The sequence below is a fragment of the Lactuca saligna genome, chromosome 7 (genome assembly GCF_052625555.1).
Source record: "Lactuca saligna cultivar CGN05327 chromosome 7, ASM5262555v1, whole genome shotgun sequence".
Classification (NCBI taxonomy): Eukaryota; Viridiplantae; Streptophyta; class Magnoliopsida; order Asterales; family Asteraceae; genus Lactuca; species Lactuca saligna.
Window position 1 is genome coordinate 141,012,895 of NC_136423.1, and position 21,959 is coordinate 141,034,853.

The 21,959-nt window shown below is 36.6% G+C and overlaps 2 protein-coding genes across 2 annotated transcripts; one reads left to right on the forward strand and one right to left on the reverse strand.

Moving 5' to 3' along the window:
- The first annotated feature begins 2,327 nt into the window (after positions 1-2,327).
- LOC145005872 (uncharacterized) lies at positions 2,328-4,172 on the forward strand. The gene is made up of 2 exons (XM_078964986.1): positions 2,328-3,059; positions 3,253-4,172. Exons 1-2 carry the CDS (start codon positions 2,387-2,389, stop codon positions 4,014-4,016), a joined length of 1,437 nt encoding a protein of 478 aa, XP_078821112.1. The 5' UTR covers positions 2,328-2,386; the 3' UTR covers positions 4,017-4,172.
- Positions 4,173-6,762: 2,590 nt separating this feature from the next.
- On the reverse strand, positions 6,763-20,111 carry LOC145007299 (uncharacterized). Its single transcript, XM_078966260.1, has 6 exons — positions 19,772-20,111; positions 8,323-10,427; positions 8,090-8,235; positions 7,588-8,005; positions 7,457-7,506; positions 6,763-7,387 (listed from the first exon to the last, which is right to left on the reverse strand). The coding sequence occupies exons 1-6, from the start codon at positions 20,109-20,111 to the stop codon at positions 6,763-6,765; spliced, it is 3,684 nt and encodes a 1,227-aa protein (XP_078822386.1).
- Positions 20,112-21,959: the final 1,848 nt, after the last annotated feature.

Genomic DNA, 21,959 nt, shown 5'->3' on the forward strand with positions numbered 1-21,959 from the left:
AAATGCAAATGTTACACCTATTATTATCATCGGTATTTGAATGGGAATATAATATTCCTAACAAATGTATATGTTACCGTTAGAAGCACTGCAATTTTCCGCTTAATGTATGGATGGTTTATGAGACCCAAAGAATCTCCACCATCCGAGTCCCACAAGAATTTATTAACATTATCACTACTTGAATTGATAGATATCTTTACTAACAAATGTATATGTTATAGTGAGAAACACTATAGCTTTCCGCTTAAGGTATGTATGGTTTATAGGACCCAAAGAATCTCCGCCACCTGGTTCCCACAAGAATGTATTAACATCATCATTATTTGAATGGGCGGATATCCTTACTAACATAGGCATCAATGAGTTATTCTTAGATGGTTCTCTTGGTATAAATTCCAACTGCAATAATGCCCCCATGCAGGCCACGTGGCTCTTACTGTCTTTAGTTGTGATTAATTTGATCCTAATATTTTTGCTCACGTAAGTAAAAATCTTGCTAATAATTTTGTGGTGCCCACCGTTGATTCTTCCTTTTTGTTTTCTTGTTGAAAGTTGTCAACAAACACATCATAATCAACAAACTACATCAAATTATAAACACAATAAAACCATAATAACATAAAACTTCAGTAACAAAATTGAAACTATAATAAATAGTATCACAAACTTGGAACATTGTGTGTTTCAACACAATAGTTGATTGAAATAAAAATTCTTAACAAGTTACTTGAGTATCTTCATTGTTATCAACCCATTTGTCTTCCGGTACTTTTCAACTGGATGTAGGTGATTGATTTGAAGTTTAAGTTGGAGTGAATCGATTTGCATGATCACATAAGAAGGAAGAAACAAATGAGACAATAGGACGATGTCGATGTGGATGTGGATTTGCTTTTGTGGTCGAGAGTGGAGACAATAGGCACTCGATGTTTATTTATTTGAGTCACGTACATAGTCCACAAGGTCAAGCATGGGGCAAAAATATAAAGGCGTTTTAAATTCTAGTTCTGGATATAAAACCCGATTTACACGGTGACTGATCTCAATTTCATCCCTAATTGCTATGATAGTACCATAACATTTAAATTTGTGAGTCATTATTGTAACGGGATTATTGAATTCGCAGTGTACAATCAACCAAACATGTTAGCTACAAAACATATTTGTGTCAAACTTTTTTGATTCGGTTTACAGCATCTTGATTGGTTTTCTGTAGCATTGACATTCTATAAAATAACACTTGTATGTATAAGAAAATAAAACCTATTTGGGTTTTATGGGATGACTTTGACTTTGATGAGCATGTGAAACTAATTAAGATGCCTTAGTGAACTACGAGGAAATATAATATGAGATGACTTATTTGGAGATGGTACTCATGGAAGTCAATGTAGATAGAAAAAGGATCGCTTCGTATTGCAACTTACGTCAACATGTTGAGATTTTTTGAAGCCTCGATTTAAAGTTTGTCATCTTTCTTATCTTAAAGTCTGGTATCTTAAGTAGGGGTCGGTCCGGATAACATTTCAACAATTCTGTGGACCATCTTTTGTAAGTTCCGTAAAAAACTAATATCTTAATTCTTCAATATTAATTATAAACACTACCATCAATTAAGATAGAGATATCCAAACTTTTAACTAAAATGATTTTAGAAATAGTAAATAATTCAGTATATTAGGGGTGACATTTTGATAGTTTGACTCATTTCATTTCAATTACATGCTAACCAATATTATAAATAAAATGATTTTAAAGATGGTGAATAATTCAGTCTATTTTGGATGACATTTTGATAGCTTGACTCATTTCATTTTTATTACTGTACATGCTAACTTAACTTACCTATTCGCGACCCATTAAAACGTACATATAGCGGTAGGAACTCTTTTTTATTGAAATGGGTTAAAACTGACTCATTCTACCGATTTGGGTTCACAAACTACCCTACAACTTCAATTTTCTAAAGACTATAAACCTCCTTTTTAGTTTTTACCTCGCCCCTTGTCATAGGTAATACTAAAAATTTGCTTCACTAAATGCTTGCGATGCAAGAGTCGCGATTGGTGCCATTCTAATTGTTCGTTAATTAACATTGGTGGAGTATCTGACAAGCTGGATTCTGTTTGTAGAAACTAGAAAGTGTTGCATGTGCCAGGGATGCCATATATACACTAAAAGTAGTATGAAGGGGTCTGAAAGATACCTTGAACTGAAGGTACTTAATTATTCCTTTATAGATTATGGAGGTTCATGCATTCATTTAACTATATATATGGAGATTATCAGTGTCAATAAGCACCAATTGTCCAATTCAATACATTGATAACAATTCAATATACCTTTCCATTACAATCTTTTAGAGTTTTAAGTCTGGGCTGCAATGGCTCAGTCAATGGTTTGTCATGTTATGTTAGTTGTGATATTCATACTGGTGGCTCTTACTGAGGCACAAACTCCACCAGGAATTAACAACCCTAGCCATGCAACTTGTAAGGACCCGAGTTACAAAGAATGTCATAACTTGGTGCATGTTTGTCCTAAGTTTTGTCCAGATAGCTGCACTGTTGATTGTCAATCGTGCAAACCTGTTTGTGGTGGCGACATTGCACCATCACCACCGGTGTACACACCTCCAACACCAACACCTTACTCACCACCTCCCACCCCTCCTTCTCCAGCAGTAGATCCCACACCTCCAACACCATCCTCACCACCACCCACCACCACCCCTTCACCACCAACAGAGTCCACACCTCCAACACCAACACCATCCACACCCTCTCCCACAACCCCATCACCACCGGAAGAGTCCACACCTCCAACTCCAACACCATTCTCACCACCTCCAACCACCCCTGCACCACAAAAAGAGTCGACACCACCAACACCATCCTCACCTGCACCTCCTACATGGTCAACTCCACCTTCGAAACCAAAGAAAGTCAAGTGCAAAAACAACAACTACACAAAATGTTACGCCTCCGAGCATGTCTGCCCTGCTTCTTGTCCTGGTCAATGTGAAGTTGATTGTGTTTCTTGCAAGCCAGTTTGCAGTAAGTTCTTCATAACTCTATGTTTTCACTTTCTATAAATGCTAAAAGTTCATATATGAGGAGAGTCATTTTGACATCAAATTACTAAAGTTTAATTCCATCATTTACAAATGAATACTATGGTTAAATATTACGTTTAAACAGCTATCATTGAATCTCATAAGTGTTTGTATATCTGTCTGGTAAATTATAGATTGCGATATGCCTGGAGCAGTGTGTCAAGACCCTCGATTCATTGGAGGTGACGGCATCACTTTCTACTTCCATGGAAAGAAGGATCAAGATTTCTGCCTTGTTGCAGATAACAACCTCCACATCAATGGCCACTTCATTGGCAAGAGAAACAAAAACATGGGAAGAGACTTTACTTGGGTCCAATCAATCGGGGTTCTTTTCGACAACCACAAAGTACAAATCAGTGCTCAAAAGACTTCTTCTTGGGATGACACCGTTGACCGTATCTCTGTCATATTTGACGGGGAAAACATCTTTCTCCCAACAAGCGAAGGTGCCAAATGGCAATCTTTTACGACATCAATCACTAGGATTCATGACACCAACCATATCGTTGTTGAAGTTGAAAACCTCTTCAGGATCACAGCCAAGGTGGTTCCAATAACAAATGAAGAATCACGAATCCATAACTATGACATAACCAATGACGATTGCTTTGCTCATCTTGATCTCAAGTTCAAATTCTTCTCCTTGAGTAACGAAGTGGACGGAGTTCTGGGACAGACTTATAGGAATAACTATGTGAGCAAGGTGAAGATGGGGGTGTTGATGCCTGTGATGGGAGGATATAGTAAGTTTGTGAGTACAGATTCATTTGCGACTGATTGTTCGGTTGCTAAGTTTAAGAGCAGCGAGGAAGACGGTTCCTTACTGAACTTGCAGTTGCCAAGCTTGAGCTGCCAAAGCGGTATAGATGGGCGAGGCGTCGTATGCAAGAGATAGAGCACTTTTCTTCTTCTCGTTATTACAATACTTATATTTTTACTACGACTTTAATGCATGGTGTAATAAAGAATTAATAATAAAATGATGGAAACTCCCAAGATAGTGGAAAGTATGACTTCCGTCCGTCATTATCATTTAAACATTGTTTCCTCATCTCTTGGCACATTGGTTTTGTATTTGAACTATACTATCACACTATTAATTAGAAAAGCATGCAAAAAAGAATGGACTAAGGGTTTGTTGTTTGGTCAAACAAAAAAATAGGTTTTGAAAGCTAGCTTATCACCCAAATTCTAGTTTTTCAGCTAATCTACGCTTAAGAGTCTCTAAGCAACGGAAGCTATCCCTTGATACCAAATCTGATGGAAAATATTAAAACAAAAGGATAGCTAGTAGTTAGAGATTATGGATAGCCAATTATGTATGATTAGCTTTCTGCTATTAGCACACTACAACAAAACAGACCTTCACCCACGACCCTATTTGTGGGTAATCAGTGGGTAATGGTCTTTATCCACGGATTATCCATGAAACCAGATTCGTGGGAAAAAGCTCGTGGGTAATATTTTCCCACGGATTACCCTCAGAATTACCCACAGATTATCCACGAACAAATTTACCCACAGATTTACCACAGACAGTTTACCCACAGAATTACCCACAGTTTATCCACGAGCAAAGTTACCCACAGTTTATCCACGACCACATTACCCACAGAGTATCCACGAGCAAAGTTACCCACAGCTTATCCACAACCTGATTACCCACGGGTTTTCCACGGCTCTATTACCCACATATTTTCCACGGATGTTTACCCACAGATTTTCCACATAATTGTTTACCCACGGATTTTCCACAAATATTCTTTTTGGGTGATTCCGTGGATAGTCTGTGGGTAACATAACAAATTTCAAATGTTATATATTTACAAATTGCATAAAATCCAAATTTTTACAGTTAATTTGAAAAAATATAATATGACCAATAAAGTTTCAACCAAATCCATAAACTTAATCTAGAAATTTTCAAATGTCAAATCCACAAAAGTTTCAATTCCCAAATTCATAAACTTAATCTATGGGCAGTTTCAAATACCAAGTTTCAAATGCCAAATCCACAAAAGTTTCAATTCCCATATCACCCTACACACTAATTGTTTGGCATGAATTTACTCCAAAGTTCTTCCATACGTTTTTCCATAGTTTCTTGACGTGCTTTGGATTCCTCACGTTCTTTTCGAAATTGTTCCAACTCTTGTTGATGGCGGGCTTCGGACTCTTCGAGTCGGGTTTGCAAGTCCCGTATCTAAAAAAATGGTAAATCAAACAATATTATCCATAATAGCAACATAGTTTACTATTTTTACCAAATATAGGAAACATATTTACCTTTATTATCCATAATGGCAACATATTTACATTTTCTATCAGTAATAGCAACCTACTTATATCTAACAACATATTTTTCTCATAACACATCACCAAGTTAATTTAACAAAGCTAAACATATTAATTTCAACCACTTTAACAATTTCACAAATCCTAAACATACCACTATAACAATTTAAACAACCAAAACATATATATGAACAATATAATAACAAAGAAAAATGTACCACTTTAATAACTTAATAAACCCTAAACATACAAATTTAAAATTTTAACTAACCAAAACATATCACCCTAATAGCAACATACTTACATTTTCTAACCATAATAGCAATATATATTTTTATCCTTAGTAGCAATGTGGTTTACTCTTTTTACCTAATACACAGGAATGTATATATATATATATATATATATATATATATATATATATATATATATATATATATACAGACACACACACCTTGAAACGACCAAACATACGCTCGTGGGTGACACTATCAACTTCGCTCCATGTAGTCCAGTGAGTAGTATAAAACATACGCATGATCAATGTGATCTGACGATGCACGGTAGGATCACTAAACCTACAAAATTAAAATAACAAATTCATTATATTTATAACGTCAATTATTTACATAAGATAAAAAAAAGTTCACAAACCCTTGATCAGTCCGCTCGATAAATTCCCTATGAGCTGGATTAGTTGGAGGCGTATCAGGGACATTTGAGCCACACCCAATGATGTCGTCATCTGCACCATCATCACCTTCCTCACCATATACACCATCATCACCTTCCTCACCATACTCATCGTCATCACCATATGAGTCATAATCTTGATGGTCGGGTATGGTCTGTAAGATACTAAGTCTGTGAGACCTAGTGTCATCAGCATGTGAGCTACCAACACCGTGCCCATTACTACTCCCCCGCAGTGCACCAACACCACCAACAACATGACTAGATTGTATTCTACTACCACCACTACCATGACTAGACTGTGTCTCCTTGTTACAACTACCAGGACTAGACTGTGTCTTGTTACATTTGCCACTAGTAACAACATGTGATTGTTTCCCCTTACCACTACCTCTCCCTTGGCCACTCCCTCTGTCACTTCCTCTCCCTCTGTCACTGCCTCTCCCTTGACGAGAATCCGCACGATACTCGGAACGACCCATATACCTACATGTATTTAACAAAATAATTGTGGTCATTAAATAATTTAAAGTGGATAACAAGTTTAAGTGAACATACTCTATAATGGAAATAATATAATGACAATAAATTAAAGTAGACATACCATATGATAGATAGCAAATAGTTTAAAGTGTATAACAACAAACAATACCCTAATCATCAGAAGAGTGGTCAGATAAATCAAGGTCGTCTTCATCATCTTCTATATCTTCAAACTCTTGATATTCTTCTTCTTCATCACCATTCATTTCTTTATTTGGATCAGTATCGTCAACTTCTATGAATTCTTCACCTCTGACTAGGCACATAGGTTCATTATTACTTACTTCATTTGAATAATCAAACCGTTCATCAGTTTGAAAGAACTGTTCTCCTTCCATTTCTTCATTGTCCGCAACTTCAGGTACAGAGTGGCCGATTTCATACATCCCTCTTGGTTTTGTCTTGACAACAGCCCACCATAACTTTAAATTCTTTTTCATAGAGGGGTATGGTGTATAATACACTTGTTCCACTTGTGATGCCAAGACAAATGGATCGTCGGTTTGAATTCGAGACGTAGGTTTTATATCAACCAACTTATGTTTGTTAACTTTTATTCCGTGTACATTATCAAACCAAGTACATTTGTATAATACAACAACACAACGCCCACTGCCACGATAATCAAGCTCTAGTACCTCATCTAAAAATCCGTAGTAGTCGCACTCTGGTTGGTTATAAGTCGTCCCCCTCACACATACTCCACAGTTATTTGTCACACGTCCATCACCATGGCTACGTGTGTGAAACTTATAGCCATTCACAAAGTACCCTTTATGCGATAGAGCATATTGCGTTGGTCACATTGCAAGAACTTCCAAATGTTTAGTACTATCATCTGAATCAATCATTACCTACATTGAGGAATACATATTAATGGTGTTGGCTAATGTTTAAATAATATTAATCGGTATGATTTAATCCATTTAACTTACATGATGTTGGAACCAGTCGGCAAAGAGACGATCTCTAAGACTCTCAAGAGGCTCACTAGGATAATGCTCAAGCACCCAATTGTCAAACATGTGGATGTAAGGGTAAACTTCTCGACAATTTAAGAGGATATACGTGTGAGCCTTGTGAAGTTCTGCATCGCCTATGCGTGTTCGAATCCCACCTTTTTCATATAATCTCCGAGATAGAAAAACAAACACACTTAATTGAGTGTCTATATTTGAAGAGCTAGGATGTTCTGGTGCGAAATTCCGGGCTTCTATGTTATGGCGTGTCTCAATCGTGGGCTCAAAGTATAAAGAACAGTAGGCAGAGAGTTCATTCACTAGATATGACTCGACGATTGAACCCTCAACCTTTGCTTTGTTTCTAATTGTTCTTTTTAGCAATCCCAACTTCCTACATTTAGAGATTACTGGGATTGTGTTAAGGATACAAAGCAGATTATTGAAAAACATATAAAACTATAAAGAATGTTATTACCTCTCGAATAGATACATCCATCTATACTGCACTGGGCCACCAATTATAGCCTCATGGACTAAATGTATGACCAAGTGTTCCATAGAATCAAAGAAATTAGGGGGAAATATTTTTTCCAACTTGCAAACGGTTTGAACAATAGTTTGCTACATTTTATCCAAGTCATCTAAATGTAATGTTTTCGAGAATATAACCCGAAAGAACGTGCAAATCTCTGTTATGGCGTCATATACCTCTTCAAAAACAAAGCCTCTTATAGCAATTGGAAGCAACCGTTGCATAAACACATGACAATCATGACTTTTGAAAGCATAAAAACTATCATCTTCAGTATTTACACAGTTCCCTATGTTTGAAGCATACCCATCAGGAAATTTGATACTCTTTAACCATTCACAGACTTTGTGTACTTCATTAGTCCTCCCTTTTCTTTTCAAAGTGTAAGCTGTCTTTTTATTATATGTATATTTCCCATTGTTTAACATCTGACAATTTAATGAATGTCGGTTACATATAAGAACAATGTTTTTTCTCGCATTTAAATTGTCTTTGGATTTTGGGGTGTCCATAACTATGTGAAACATGTTCTCAAAAAAGTTTCTTTCAATGTGCATCGGATCGAGGTTGTGGCGAATCAACAATTTACGCCAATACGGCAACTCCCAAAATATGTTTCGCTTTACCCAATTATGTGTAACTCCAAAGCCGGGAGGTTTTTCGTTTTTTGGATGAAAGGGAACACCTTCGTAAACGGTGGGAAGGTGACGGACTTGCTCCCAAATTTCATCTCCGCTCGGATATGGAATAGGCCTTATAACTGTCTCCTTTTTGTTTGCCCGGAAATTATTCACATCTTTCCAAAAACTATGTTTGATAGGTAGATGTTTTCTATGACAATCAAACCAGCACGGTTTACTTCCATATTTAAGTTGGAATGATCCCGATTGATCCATGCAATATGGGCAAGCTAACTTACCATGAGTGCTCCATCTAGACAACATTGCATATGCAGGAAAGTCGCTAATTGTCCATAGCAGTACAGCTCTCATTTGGAAATTGTTCCTTCGGTAGGCATCATAAGTTTCAATACCACAATGGAACAACATTTTTAGCTCCTCTATTAAAGGTTGTAGAAAAACATCCAAGTTCTGTCCGGGACTCTTCTTACCAGGAATGACCAAAGCAAGTTTTACGTATGAATCTTTCAAAGCCAACCAAGGAGGTAGGTTATAAACTATAATAAACACAGGCCAACAAGAATGTGGGGTTGAGCTTGAATTATTTGGATTGAAGCCATCTGTACACAACCCGAGACGAATATTGCGTGTCTCTTGTGCAAAATCAGGAAATGTCGTATCAAAATGCTTCCATGCCTGACCATCATTAGGATGTACCATCTTTCCTGGTTCACTTTGATGATCTGAGTGCCAGGTCATATGTTTAGCAATCTCCTCTGAGTAGAACAATCTTTGAAGTCTTACTCCAACCGGCATGTAGGTTAGTACCAAATTAGGCACCTTGCGTTGACTATTCTTGTATCGGTATTCCCCACACACTCGACAATGTTCTAAACCAGAATCCTCTTTGTAGAATAACATGCAATGGTTTTTACATGCATGAATCTTTTCTTTTGGCAAAGCTAGTGGCTTCAATAGTTTCTTGGTCTCAAAAAAGTTTGCAGGTAGCTTTTCACCATCAGGTAACATGTCTTTGAATATTGGAAGTATTTTATTATATGTTGAATCAGGAACATTAGAATCTGATTTCCAATTCAAAAACCTAGTGGCGACTTGTAATTTGGTATACTTTCTACACCTATCCCACAAAGGCTCGTTGGCATCTTCTAACATGCGATAGAATGCCCTAGCAGTAGGATTTGGGTCTTGTGGTTCCGAACTCGTTGATTCTGATGGATAAGGAGCATGGTTTTGGTGCATGCTATCCATAATCATTTGATTATATCCATTATATTCACCACAACCATAGTCTACGGAGTTTGAACTTTGACCCACGTGTTGAGACGACACTTGAAATGATTCACCATGCGCAAACCATATGTAATAATCAGGCATGAATCCATTGCTCATTATATCCACCGCAACCGAGGATCTTGTCTTATATCTACTGTTATTGCATTTGGAACATGGACATCTAACCTTAAGAACCTCCTTCCCGTTTACAATAATTCTTTCAATATCGTTTTGGTTGGCAAATGCAAAATCCAAGAAAGACATGAGATGATTATGAAATTCCGGATGAAGAAAATTGTCGTCGGTAATTCTCCTTTCATACATCCAATCTCTATTCAACGACATGATCAATCGATGATAACTAAAACCTATTACTTTATACATCAAATTAATTTATCAAACAATTAAAAAGTTAGGGTTTTAACTCAACAAACTAAACCTACCACATTAACAAACTAAACCCTCACTTTAACAAATTAAAAATTTTAACAATTTCAAAAACCAAACATAACTACTTAAACCCTAATTCAGGTAATAGGCATTATTCCAATAGAAACCCAAACCTAAAACTTTAACAAATTAAAGCCTTACTATTTAGAATTTAAAAAAATAAAAAGTTAGGGTTTTACCTCAAATTTTTGAGGATAAGGAAGAAACGATCAAAAAAATCGAGATAGGAAGTCGTCCGACTTCAATGGCAGTGACGCAGGTGGTTTCCAAGGTGGGACGATGGCAAAGATAAAAATCGGCAGTGGTGTGGTATCGTTTTTTGCTGCCGGATATAGAACACAGGAGACAAAATGTTTTAGTCGTCGTTTGTTTGTTTACCCTCTGTAAAACCCCAATCCCAATTCACACTTTAGTTTTCTTTTTTCTTTTTTATCCTTTTTTATTGATCGTAAATAAAAGAGTAAAATGTGCGGCTGTTTTTTTTTTCATTTTTTTTTTTGTCCGTTTAATCAACTTCCCCATATATTTCAATTAATTTTTTTTTGTTTTTTATTATTATTTATTAGATATGAGCCTTTAATTTTCATTTTGATTTAAAAGAAAACAATTAATTCATTATTTAATATCATAAATATAAAAGAAAACGATGCATTATTAATATCATAAATATAATTTTCATTTTTTTTTGACAATTTTTAATATTGTTGTCTTTGTTTTATCCTTTATAATGTATAATAAATCAATGTATTCTTCATTTTATCACCATATTACAAACATACATGCAATCATACTATACTCCTTTAATTCATCAACTTAGTAAACTCATATATGTATGTGTATGTATATGTATCTACTAAATTGATAAAACAAAGAAATACAATGATTTATTAAGTTATATTAAGCATGAAACGAAAAAACAACGTTTAAGGGTCAAAAAAATGAAAAAACAATTTTAGTATGTGGGTAATCTGTGGATAATCACCCACAGATTTCCCACAACAGTGAAGAGTTTTTCCATTTTTGACTATTTAACGTTGTTGTCTTTGTTTTACCATTTATGATATATAATAAATTGATGTATTTCTTTGTTTTATCACCATATTTCAAAGATACATGCATAGATACTTAATATATAAATGAATCTTCTGTTTTATTAACTAATTATTCATGTACATACGTATGTTTATTGGTATAATAAGTTGATGAAACAAAGAAGTGCATTTAGTAAAATTAATACAAATATTGAACGAAAAAACAACATTGAAGGATCGAAAATGGAAAAACGATTTTGTTTTGTGGGTAATCCGTGGCAAATCACCCACCGATTATCCATGGACCAGAAACTTTTTTTCAATTTTTGACCATTAAATGTTGTTCTATTCATCTAATCTTTTACAAAACTTAATAAATTAATGTGTTCACTTGTTTGTTCAACTTATTTCACAAATACACTTAAACATACAAAAATACCTTTATACATGTATACATAATAGTTAATTCAGTACACTCCGTCAATTTGTCAACTTAGTAAACTCATACATGCATGTGTATGTATATGTATCTATTAAATTGATAAAACAAAGAAATACAATGATTTATTAAGTTATGTTAAGCATGGAACGAAAAAAAAAAAAAAAAAAAAAAAAAAAACGTTTAATGATCAAAAAATGAAAAAAGGATTTTGGTGTGTGGGTAATCTGTGGATAATCACCCACAGATTTCCCACATCAATGAAGAATTTTTCCATTTTTGACCATTTAACGTTGTTGTATTTGTTTTTATCCTTTATAACGTATAATAAATCGGTGTATTTATTTGTTTTATCACCATATTATAAACATACATGCATACATACTTAATATATAAATATATGTTTTGTTTTATCAACTTATTATTCACATACATATGTACGAGTATGGGTATAAGAAGTTGATGAAACAAAAAAATGCATTGATTTAGTAAATTGATATAAATATGGAACGAAAAATCAACGTTGAAGGATCGAAAATGGAAAAACAATTTTGTTTTGTGGGTAATCCGTGGCAAATCACCCACGGATCATCCACAGACCAGAATCATTTTTTCAATTTTTGACCATTAAATATTGTTATATTCGTCCAATCTTTTACAAAACATAATCAATTGATGTATTGACTTGTTTGTTCAACTTATTTCACAAATAAAATTAAACATACATAAATACTTTTATACATGCATACATACTTAATATTTCAGTATACTCCGTTTTTTCATCAACTTAGTAAACGATACATTCATGTGTATGATATGTATCTAATAAATTGAACAAACAAAGAAATACAATGATGTATTAAATTATGTTAAACATGGAACGAAAATACAATGCTTGAGGGTCGAAAAATTAAAAAAACGATTATGGTATGTGGGTAATCTGTGGATAATTACCCACATATTTCCCACAACAATAAATAATTTTTCCATTTTTGATCATTTAACGTTATTGTTTTTGTTTTATCATTTATAATGTATAATAAACCAATGTATTTCTTTGTTTTATCAACTTATTATACACATATATGCATACATACTTTATAAACCAATATATCATTTGTTTTTTCAACTTATTATTCACATACATATGTACATGGATGAGAATAATAAACTAATGAAACAAAGAAATCATTGATTTAGTAAAACGATAGAAATATGGAACTAAAAAACAACATTTAAGGGATGAAAATGAAAAAAACAATCTTTTTCTGTGGGTAATCTGTAGAAAATTACCCACGCTTTACCCACAGACCGGAAATGTTTCCCATTTTCCAAAATCCGTGGGTAAGACATGGGTGATGGCAATATTGTTCCCACGGATTTTCCACAGATTTCTTTCTGTGGATAATCTGTGTGTAATTCGTGAGAAGTAGTTTGTAAATTATGGGTTTTTAAGTCGTGGAAAATCGGTGGCAAATGTGTGGGTAATTACCCACAGATTTGGTCCGTGGGTAATTTTCGTGGGTGAAGGTCCATTGTGTAGTAGTGGCAACGTACTATCAAAAGACAAACAATGGACTATATTATCACTTTTAAAGTTGTGCACACAAAGGTGGAATTTTAAGAACGTTATAAATTAGATCCTAAATGCTAACATAGACTTCAATTCTACATTTTCTATTGCAATATAAATGATGAAATTTTTATGTTGTTCAATAATATCACGATTGGATTTTACATACCACGTTTATATTAAAATTCAATGCTACCAACAGGGGCGGATTTAGGGGGTTCCAGGGTGGCACCGGCAACCCCTAAATTTTCCGATCGCAGTGGAAAAAATTTCGAAATTTTTTAAAAATTTAATTTTTCTATTATCGTGCAACCCTTAATCTCCCCGTGCAACCCCTATTATGAAATCCTGCGTCCGCCCCTGACTACCAACTGATTAGTGACGAATGTCACATAAATTCCCATTCCGAATTTTTGTAATGAATTTTTGAAGGATTCGACATGAAAGTATGAGGCTATATTGATAAGCGTAGGGTTTCACAAAATCACCATTTTGTGGATGATATTCTATTAATAGTATATAGATGAAATAATTTAGGAAAGAATCATTACAAATTATTTTATGAAATTTATTATGTTTGGAATGAAAAATTGTTTTGAGGTTATTCGTCGTTACAAACTGGTATCAAAGCCTTGGTTTGAGGGATTTGGATGCACCTTCGGGTGTAACTGAACTCAAACTGAGGATTTGAGGAAGTTTTCATAAAAGAAACAATTTGTAAAAGAATAAAAGATTTTGAGAAAAGCAGGAGGAATAGTGTGTACGATCAGTCAACACCCGAGCGAAGATTTCCCAAAATACCCTTACATTGTGTGTTATGAGATATTATGTGACATGCTATGTATGCTAGAGTAGGCTATGTATTCATATTAGGACTAGACATGTCTGATTTGTGATGCCTTAGCCTAAGAGATTGTTGCTGCTATGAGATGCCTCGAGAGTCAGTAGGTAGCAGTGAGGAGATTATGAGGGGTCTACCGAAAGGTAGCCTATGCTTAGCGAGAAGTAGAGTACTTGTGATCCGAGATCCTAGGAGGAGGACTTGAGGTGAATGTTGATGTAGTGTGGAAGGTCGTATAGGGCCCGTACTACTGGAAACACCAGATCAGTGAGAAGTCCAAGTAAAAATCCTTATGGTACTAAGGAGCAAGTAGGGTTGGATGATCGAGTGCGAGTATACTCGATCGAGTCTCTGGTATCTTTGTGTTGTGTTTCAGAGACCTCATGGTGGGTACACGTCATACACCAGAGAGCAGCGGAGTTAGAGATGACGAGGTTCGCAGGGTGATTCGTGATGAGGTGGCCACGACCATGTGAGAGGTCATACTCGAGATGTTTAGGTCTATTGAGACCATGTTGATTGAGACGTTCGATGAGCAATACGTTGCTATTTCATAGGTTGCTGCTACTGCAGCCACCGCAGCTGTCGCAATTGCTAGGCCGCAAGCGGGTGACTTGTTGCTATACCGGGAGCTCAGCAATATGAAGCCACCAGAGTTTGATGGGACAGGATCTTATAGCCATGAAAGGGGATATCATGGTTCGAGTACCATGATTGGTAGCAGGATCGAGAGGTGATATCATGGTTCGAGTACCATGATTGGTAGCAGATCGAGAGGTCATATCATGGTTCGAGTACCATGATTCATAGCAGATAATGCTTGTACTGATTTCTAGTTATTCCGTCATGATTGATTAGGCCGAGATCAGATGCGATATAGTATGGGGCCCAAGGGCCAGGCTAAATGTGTTTTGATGAAGCATACCTTGAGAGGGAAATAGGTTTAGTTCCGAGGAATCTGTGATGAGATGACAGTGGGAGTCTCAAGACTCAAGGATGAGTAAGGATGGTGTTTTATGGGGGATTGCGATCCAAGTTGAGCAATCAGCCGATAGTGGAAATGTCGCTTTCTGTAACCTAAGTGGTGCTATTTCTGTTCCCAGTGGGGAAACGTAAGAAGTATTGAGGTTTGGGTTTCTGAGCTAGGGGTGAACCCTATGGGGTAGCATCGATAACGATCTTCCACCAGGGTGGCTAGGTAGTATGTCTACCATAAAGTAGTAGTATAGCATGAACCAGTTGTCAGTAGGGACTGAGACGATGAAGGGTAAAGAGATACCCCCCTTGAGTATAGTAGAGCATGTGTTAGCCGCAGCATCGGGCGATCACGAGGAGTATATTGGGGCGGTATCCCTTATGGTCTATGCTATACATCAGGTATGGGAGTGAAGTCCCTGCTCTTATGGTAATTTATGTGATGGAACGATGGTTTGGGAGTCGAGGATTAAGAGTATGATGATTCATTATTTCTGAACTAAGAGTCAGGATTATTACTAGATAGTCGAGATGTCTGGTAATGGATTGGTATGAGATTCTGAATGATTAGAGGCAGTCATGATGAGAACTTTCTGAGGATTTCATTAGAAATCTGGGATATTGGAGTTGCTTGATCTCCATCGGGGAGATTATCACATGATTTCTGAGTCATTGATGATTCCTTCTTATTTCAATTGAGAGTTGGGATACTCCGTAGTGGCCTGTTATGAGATGAAAATTTGTTGTGAGGTTCTAAGGCAATGCGTGGGTGTATCTTTGTGTGATGTTAAAAGAAGGAGATTAAGGGTTGAGGTAGTACATCATGAGGTTTTGTGGTAATTTGTCGAGGTATCCGAGTATGATGACCTAAAGTTCAGATTAGTTTTGAGTCTTAGGTTGAGACCGCAACTGGTGTATTGAGTATTTGCGGTACCAATGGGAGCCCTTGGGTATTGGCATCAGGAGGGATTATTTAAGACTGAGGATTGCAGCGGGGAGAGGTGTCTTGGTTATGGAAGTTGTGGATAGGAATAATGATGCGTAATTTGGATGAGTGTGGGTACCTATCCATGTTAGTCCATGAAGCATGTGTTAGTGGACGCATGGTTGCGTTAACGTGAAAATGAGATGGTGGGGATAAGTTAGAGGTAGTTTTCATGCTACGGGAAGCCGTAGTACTCACTAGTTAGAGGTTTTTGTGATGCTACGGGAAGACGTACCACTCACTATTCAAAGGTTGTTGTGATGCTACAGGAAGCCGTAGTACTCACTAGTTAGAGGTTGTTGTGATGCTATGGGAATCCGTAGTACTCATTAGTCAGAGGTTGTTGTGATGTTATGGGAAGCCGTAATACTCAGTAGTCAGAGGTTGTTGTGATGCTACCGGAAGCCATAGTACTCACTAGTCAGAGGTTGTGTGATGTTACGGGAAGCCGTAATACTCACTAGTCAGAGGTTGTTGTGATGCTACGGAAAGCCATAGTACTCACTAGTCAGAGGTTGTGATGCTACGGAAATCCGTAGTACTCATTAGTCAGAGGTTGTAGTTGTCGTATCATGAGGGAGTTGGAAAAAGTGGTATTCGCGTGGATTGCCGATTGAGTCATGAGATGATTATTTCATTGGGACAAGTGGTTCCAACTTTGGGTCGGATCATACTCTCGATTTTGAGTTTGGCTTTGGTAGTGCGTTGGGTAAGCCAGAGGAGATTCTGGATTCTGAGGTGGATTATCGGTTGAGGGGTATTGCTGTCACCTGATATCTTAGACCCAATTATGGTCAGTTCGTTAGTACGGGAGATACCATAAGGTGCATGAGGCAAACGATTATTCATTCGACTGAGGTTGAGGGTGAGACGATTTCAGTTGGGAGCGTAGTATTTGTTGGGGTAAATAAAACTTTGTAACTTGTATGTCACTGGGCCGAGATAGTTGATGTGAGAAGGAAGTTAGTGAGACACTTGGAACATGTTATGAGTAACCTTTAGAAGTTAATGGTTGGTTGAGAGATGACCTGGTACCTAGTGTGGAGTAAGGATTGTTGAGAGTAAGTTGGGGGTTTATGATTATAGATGTTAGAGGATATTTTTGAGGGAGCATGATTACTTTCTTATATCTGAAGGCAGGGTGTTGAAAATTCATTGAGCCGGTGGGGTTCAATTTCAGGGCAGGAGATGAGTCTCTTGTGTAATGTGCCCCTTTCGTCTATAGAAGTGTATTTGAGATTGTTGGGTAAGTATGGGATGGGTGATCAGTAACCGATTGTTGGGTTTATATTTGGAAGTCATAAGGGATATCTTAGTGGTAGAGGGGTTGATTTTGTTTCGAATTTAGGAGTTCCTAGACGGGTTCAGGTATCTATGGAGGAAGATATTTTTTTGGGTGTGAGATCCTTTCAGTGGTGCTTTTCGGGTGTTTGGTTTCTATCTATATGGTTTGAGAACCAATTTCGAGGGCAAAATCAAATTAAGTGGGGGAGATTTGTAACATCCGAAATTTCGGGTATGATAGTCTGTGTTTCAATTTTGAGGATTTAGGAGGGACTCGAAGAGTCGTAGGTCTGACTCGTCGAGTCACGTCGAGTTAATCACGTGGATTTAATGAGCGGACTTGACGAGTCCAAGTATGGACTCGCCGAGTAGGTACTGGGCGGAGAAAACCATAAGTTCCTTGGTTGGAGCTTATTTAAATGAACTTATGACCTTAGATGTGCCTCATATCTCCTGTCAGAAACCTTAAATCGCCATTGGAGCCAAGGGAGAGTTCTTATGATGAAATCAAGTAATTTTGGTGTGATTTTGAAAAGTAAGAGAGGGGATTCAGCTAGAAGGACCAAAAGAGGTTGTTATTCTGAGAAATCCAAGAAAGGATCCCCATTCTGAGGTACTATTTCGCCCCTTCCTTCTGTTTTGTGTAGAATCCTTGAATCTAGGGTTTTCTTATGCCTTCTTTAGCTTGAATTCGAAGCATATGAGGTCCTAAGGTGGAATTCTTCTTGGATCTGGACCTTAAGAGGTCCAAAGAGTCCTATATATCATACTTTATCCTTTTCCTTTGGAGATATGAACCTAGGTTGTCATTTTAGAAGTTATTTCACCAAAAGAAGCCCTATGAGTGTTGCATGAGTGGATAGGTTGGATCTTTATGTGATTATTGTGTATTGGAAGGTCAGATCTCTAGGCTAGAGAAGCAGATCTGACCTCAGAAGGTCTTTTGAGTGTTGCCATGGAGGGAAATCGCCAAGTCCATAAGGGGACTCGACAAGTCGTGTCAGGTTGCCCCGCGATTCGTGACCAGTGGTAACTCGTCGAATGAAAGGTTAACTCAACGAATCGAGTGAGGATTTATGAGAATTAAGAGGACACGGATGGACTCGCCGAGTCACACGAGTGCACTCGACGATTTTGGTCAAGGTTTAACCGATGACTAGAGTTGACTTCAGTTGACCTTAGTGTTTTGGGCAAGTTGGTTCAAGAGAGGTCGGGGGGGGGGGGGGTGGGAGGGTAGAATGCTCTTCTACCCATTCTATAGATATGAGGACAAGAGGAAGTATTAATTAGAAATGTTTGCCTTATGTGTTAGGCGGAGGCTCCATCAAGGTTATCAAGCCAAAAGGTTTACTAGACATCATGTGAGGTGAGTATTCTCACTATACTTCACCTAGGGTGGTAAGTATGTGTGACCGGAAGGTCTTATGTGCTATGATGAGTATGTGATGCATGTTGTTATATGATATGTATGTGCTATTTTACGTTATGAGTATTATGATCTGGACCGGAAGGTCAACAATGTATGGGTCGGAAGGTCAAGATGATACGGACCAAAAGGTCAGAGAAGTGGGATCGGAAGGTCAAGATGATACGGATTGGAAAGTCAGAGATGTGGGATCGAAAGGTCTACCAGGACTATGGAACGGAAGTCTCGTGAGACAAATTGACCGGAAGGTCTTGTAGATCTATAGCCTCGAGTGGCGTATGTGTTGTATGTAGTATTTTGGGGAACTCACTAAGCATTTATGCTTACCGTGTTGTGTGATATGTGTTTCGGGTACTAGCGAAGATCACGGGAAGGCACCGGCATGATCTGTACACATTGATGAAGATCCATATGTTTGAGATTCTTGGATATGATTTCTGAGATAACATTTGATTGAATGAGTTTTGAAATTATTTTATGAAATTTATTATGTTTGGAATGAAAAATTGTTTTGAGATTTTACGTCGTTACATTTTGGAGTTTGATATTTGTGAATTTCTTGGATCACCGACTTCCGATATGGAATCATTCCTTCAAAGGAATCACAAGAACACAAAATATCATCGTTTTGAACTCCAATTAAGCAAAAAACTTTTTCATCATGAGAGTCAACTTGAACTCCTTTTTCTTGAACATCAAGAGCATCACATTGAACTCCATTGTCAAGAACTTCAACAAACTTAAGAGCACTAAGATCATTTGGGTCTTCAATAACAGAAACATATTTCTTATTGAACAAATATTTTTCTTCTCCATTCTTATCACTACTACGAGTTGATATGGACGATGTAATATCAGCCAACCATTTGATCTCACAAAGTGGTTGAAATATCAAACTTCCATGATCAACCTTCAAACCTACATAAGAAACCATAGTTTCCCAATATATCAACTTGTTTAACACCAACCTATAATATTGATCTTTATTGACTTTGTATTTGATATCTTCAACGATCACAATCCAAGAAGTGTAAGGCAAATTCACCATGATCACAAAAACTTGAAGATTTTTTGGAGAGAGAAAGTGATTTCGAATGGGTTTTCTAGAGAGAGAAAGTGATACAAACAAGTATTCTAGAGAGAGAAAGTCGAATTATGGATCAAATCAAGGAAAATTTCGATTTATAGAACACAAAACACTCTCTAAACACGAAGATCAATAAGAACATGAAGAATCGCCAAATCAAGATAACCATCAAGGATTTATTCTTGATCCAATCAAGAACACTCGCTCTGATACCAATTGAAGTGGTGTTGATTATGATGGCATGTGCGGAATATGAAAGATCTAGTGAACCATCATGTAAAACCAATAACAAAAGGAGTAAATAAATCTTTTTAAACACATATTAGATCTAGAAAGAATATACAAATGGGTTTGTACAAACTTTTTCTCTCTAGTCTAACACTCCAATTGGTTCCTTACATAAAATGAGTGTCACTCACTTCCTTATAAACGAAAAGCAACTCATTACACATACAAGTGGGTAAAACCTCATCCAAACGTAACTTTGCACCCTAACATTTTGTTGTTTCTTTACATGCATCTTTAGTTTTCCAAATCATTTAAGTATTAGTGCGGCTGTATATTCCTATTTTTTTTACATGTACTCTTGTCAGTGTTGCGCTAGTTGTGTTTATTCTACTAAACTGTTTGTTATTCTAAAAAACCTAGATTTCCTAGTTAGAAATTTATCCATCATTTTTAGTCAACTATAATCATTTGATTGGTATCACAATTCTCTTAAATAGGGGTGTTGTATCAATCATCGTGAATAACAACTGCACGTTTTCCTCTACTATAACGGTTGTAAGATAAAGATGTTACTGTTATTTCGTTGCGAATGCAGACCACAATCTATGAGTCGGAAGTGAGGGCCCTTTACAATGGTTGGGTCATGGTTCAACATAGAACATAATATCAACGACAACAATAGAACTAAACAAAAATAACTATGTTCAATTCTACACATTTTTTATTTTCATAATTGAACATACATAAGTTAATAGACATGAATGTACGTACGTCCGATGAACATTGGTTATTTCCATGTGCTTCTATATTTCTGTCTATACATTTTTTTGGAACGGCGGAAAATTTTATAAAAAAAATAGTAAGAAGCTAGAAAAAGAAACATTACAACATAATCGAAGCTAAAGCAGGATTATGGAGCCAAGCAGTCCAAACAAGGTTAGCTTTTCAACACCTATTAGAAATCCAAAAATTGCCCTTTCAACAATATCATCAAAAATAAAAGATTTCCTAGGCAACACCGTTCCAAAAATGATGGAATTTCGAGAATTCCAAAGGCACCAAAAGGCTGATATCACAACTACATCAAAAGCCTTGCGTTGATCGTCTCTCAATTGAAGGGAATCGAACCACGAAAGGATATCAAAAACCGCAAGATGCTTGGGAATTTGAACATCACACCAAATTGCAATCCTACTACATATATCAATCAGCTCCCTACAACCTATAAAAATGTGATCAATGGTCTCAACAGATGTGTGGCAAACCAAACATAAATTCGACTCCACCTCAACCCCACGGTATGATAATCTCTCTCTAGTTGGAATACTCTCCAATCTGATCCTCCAAGTAAGAGTATTAAGTGTAATAGGAACCCAATTATTCCACCAGATCTCAGCACCACTGACTAGAAGTAAGCTAGCATCAATAATAGAGGAGCACAAATAGAAAACACATCTAAGGAATCAGCAATCCAACCCAATCTATCATCCATATCATCTAGGTGATGGTTTTTGAATGGTCACTAAAATAATAACTCATTGACTTTGCTCTATCCTAGGATAAAATTTATAATAATTTTAT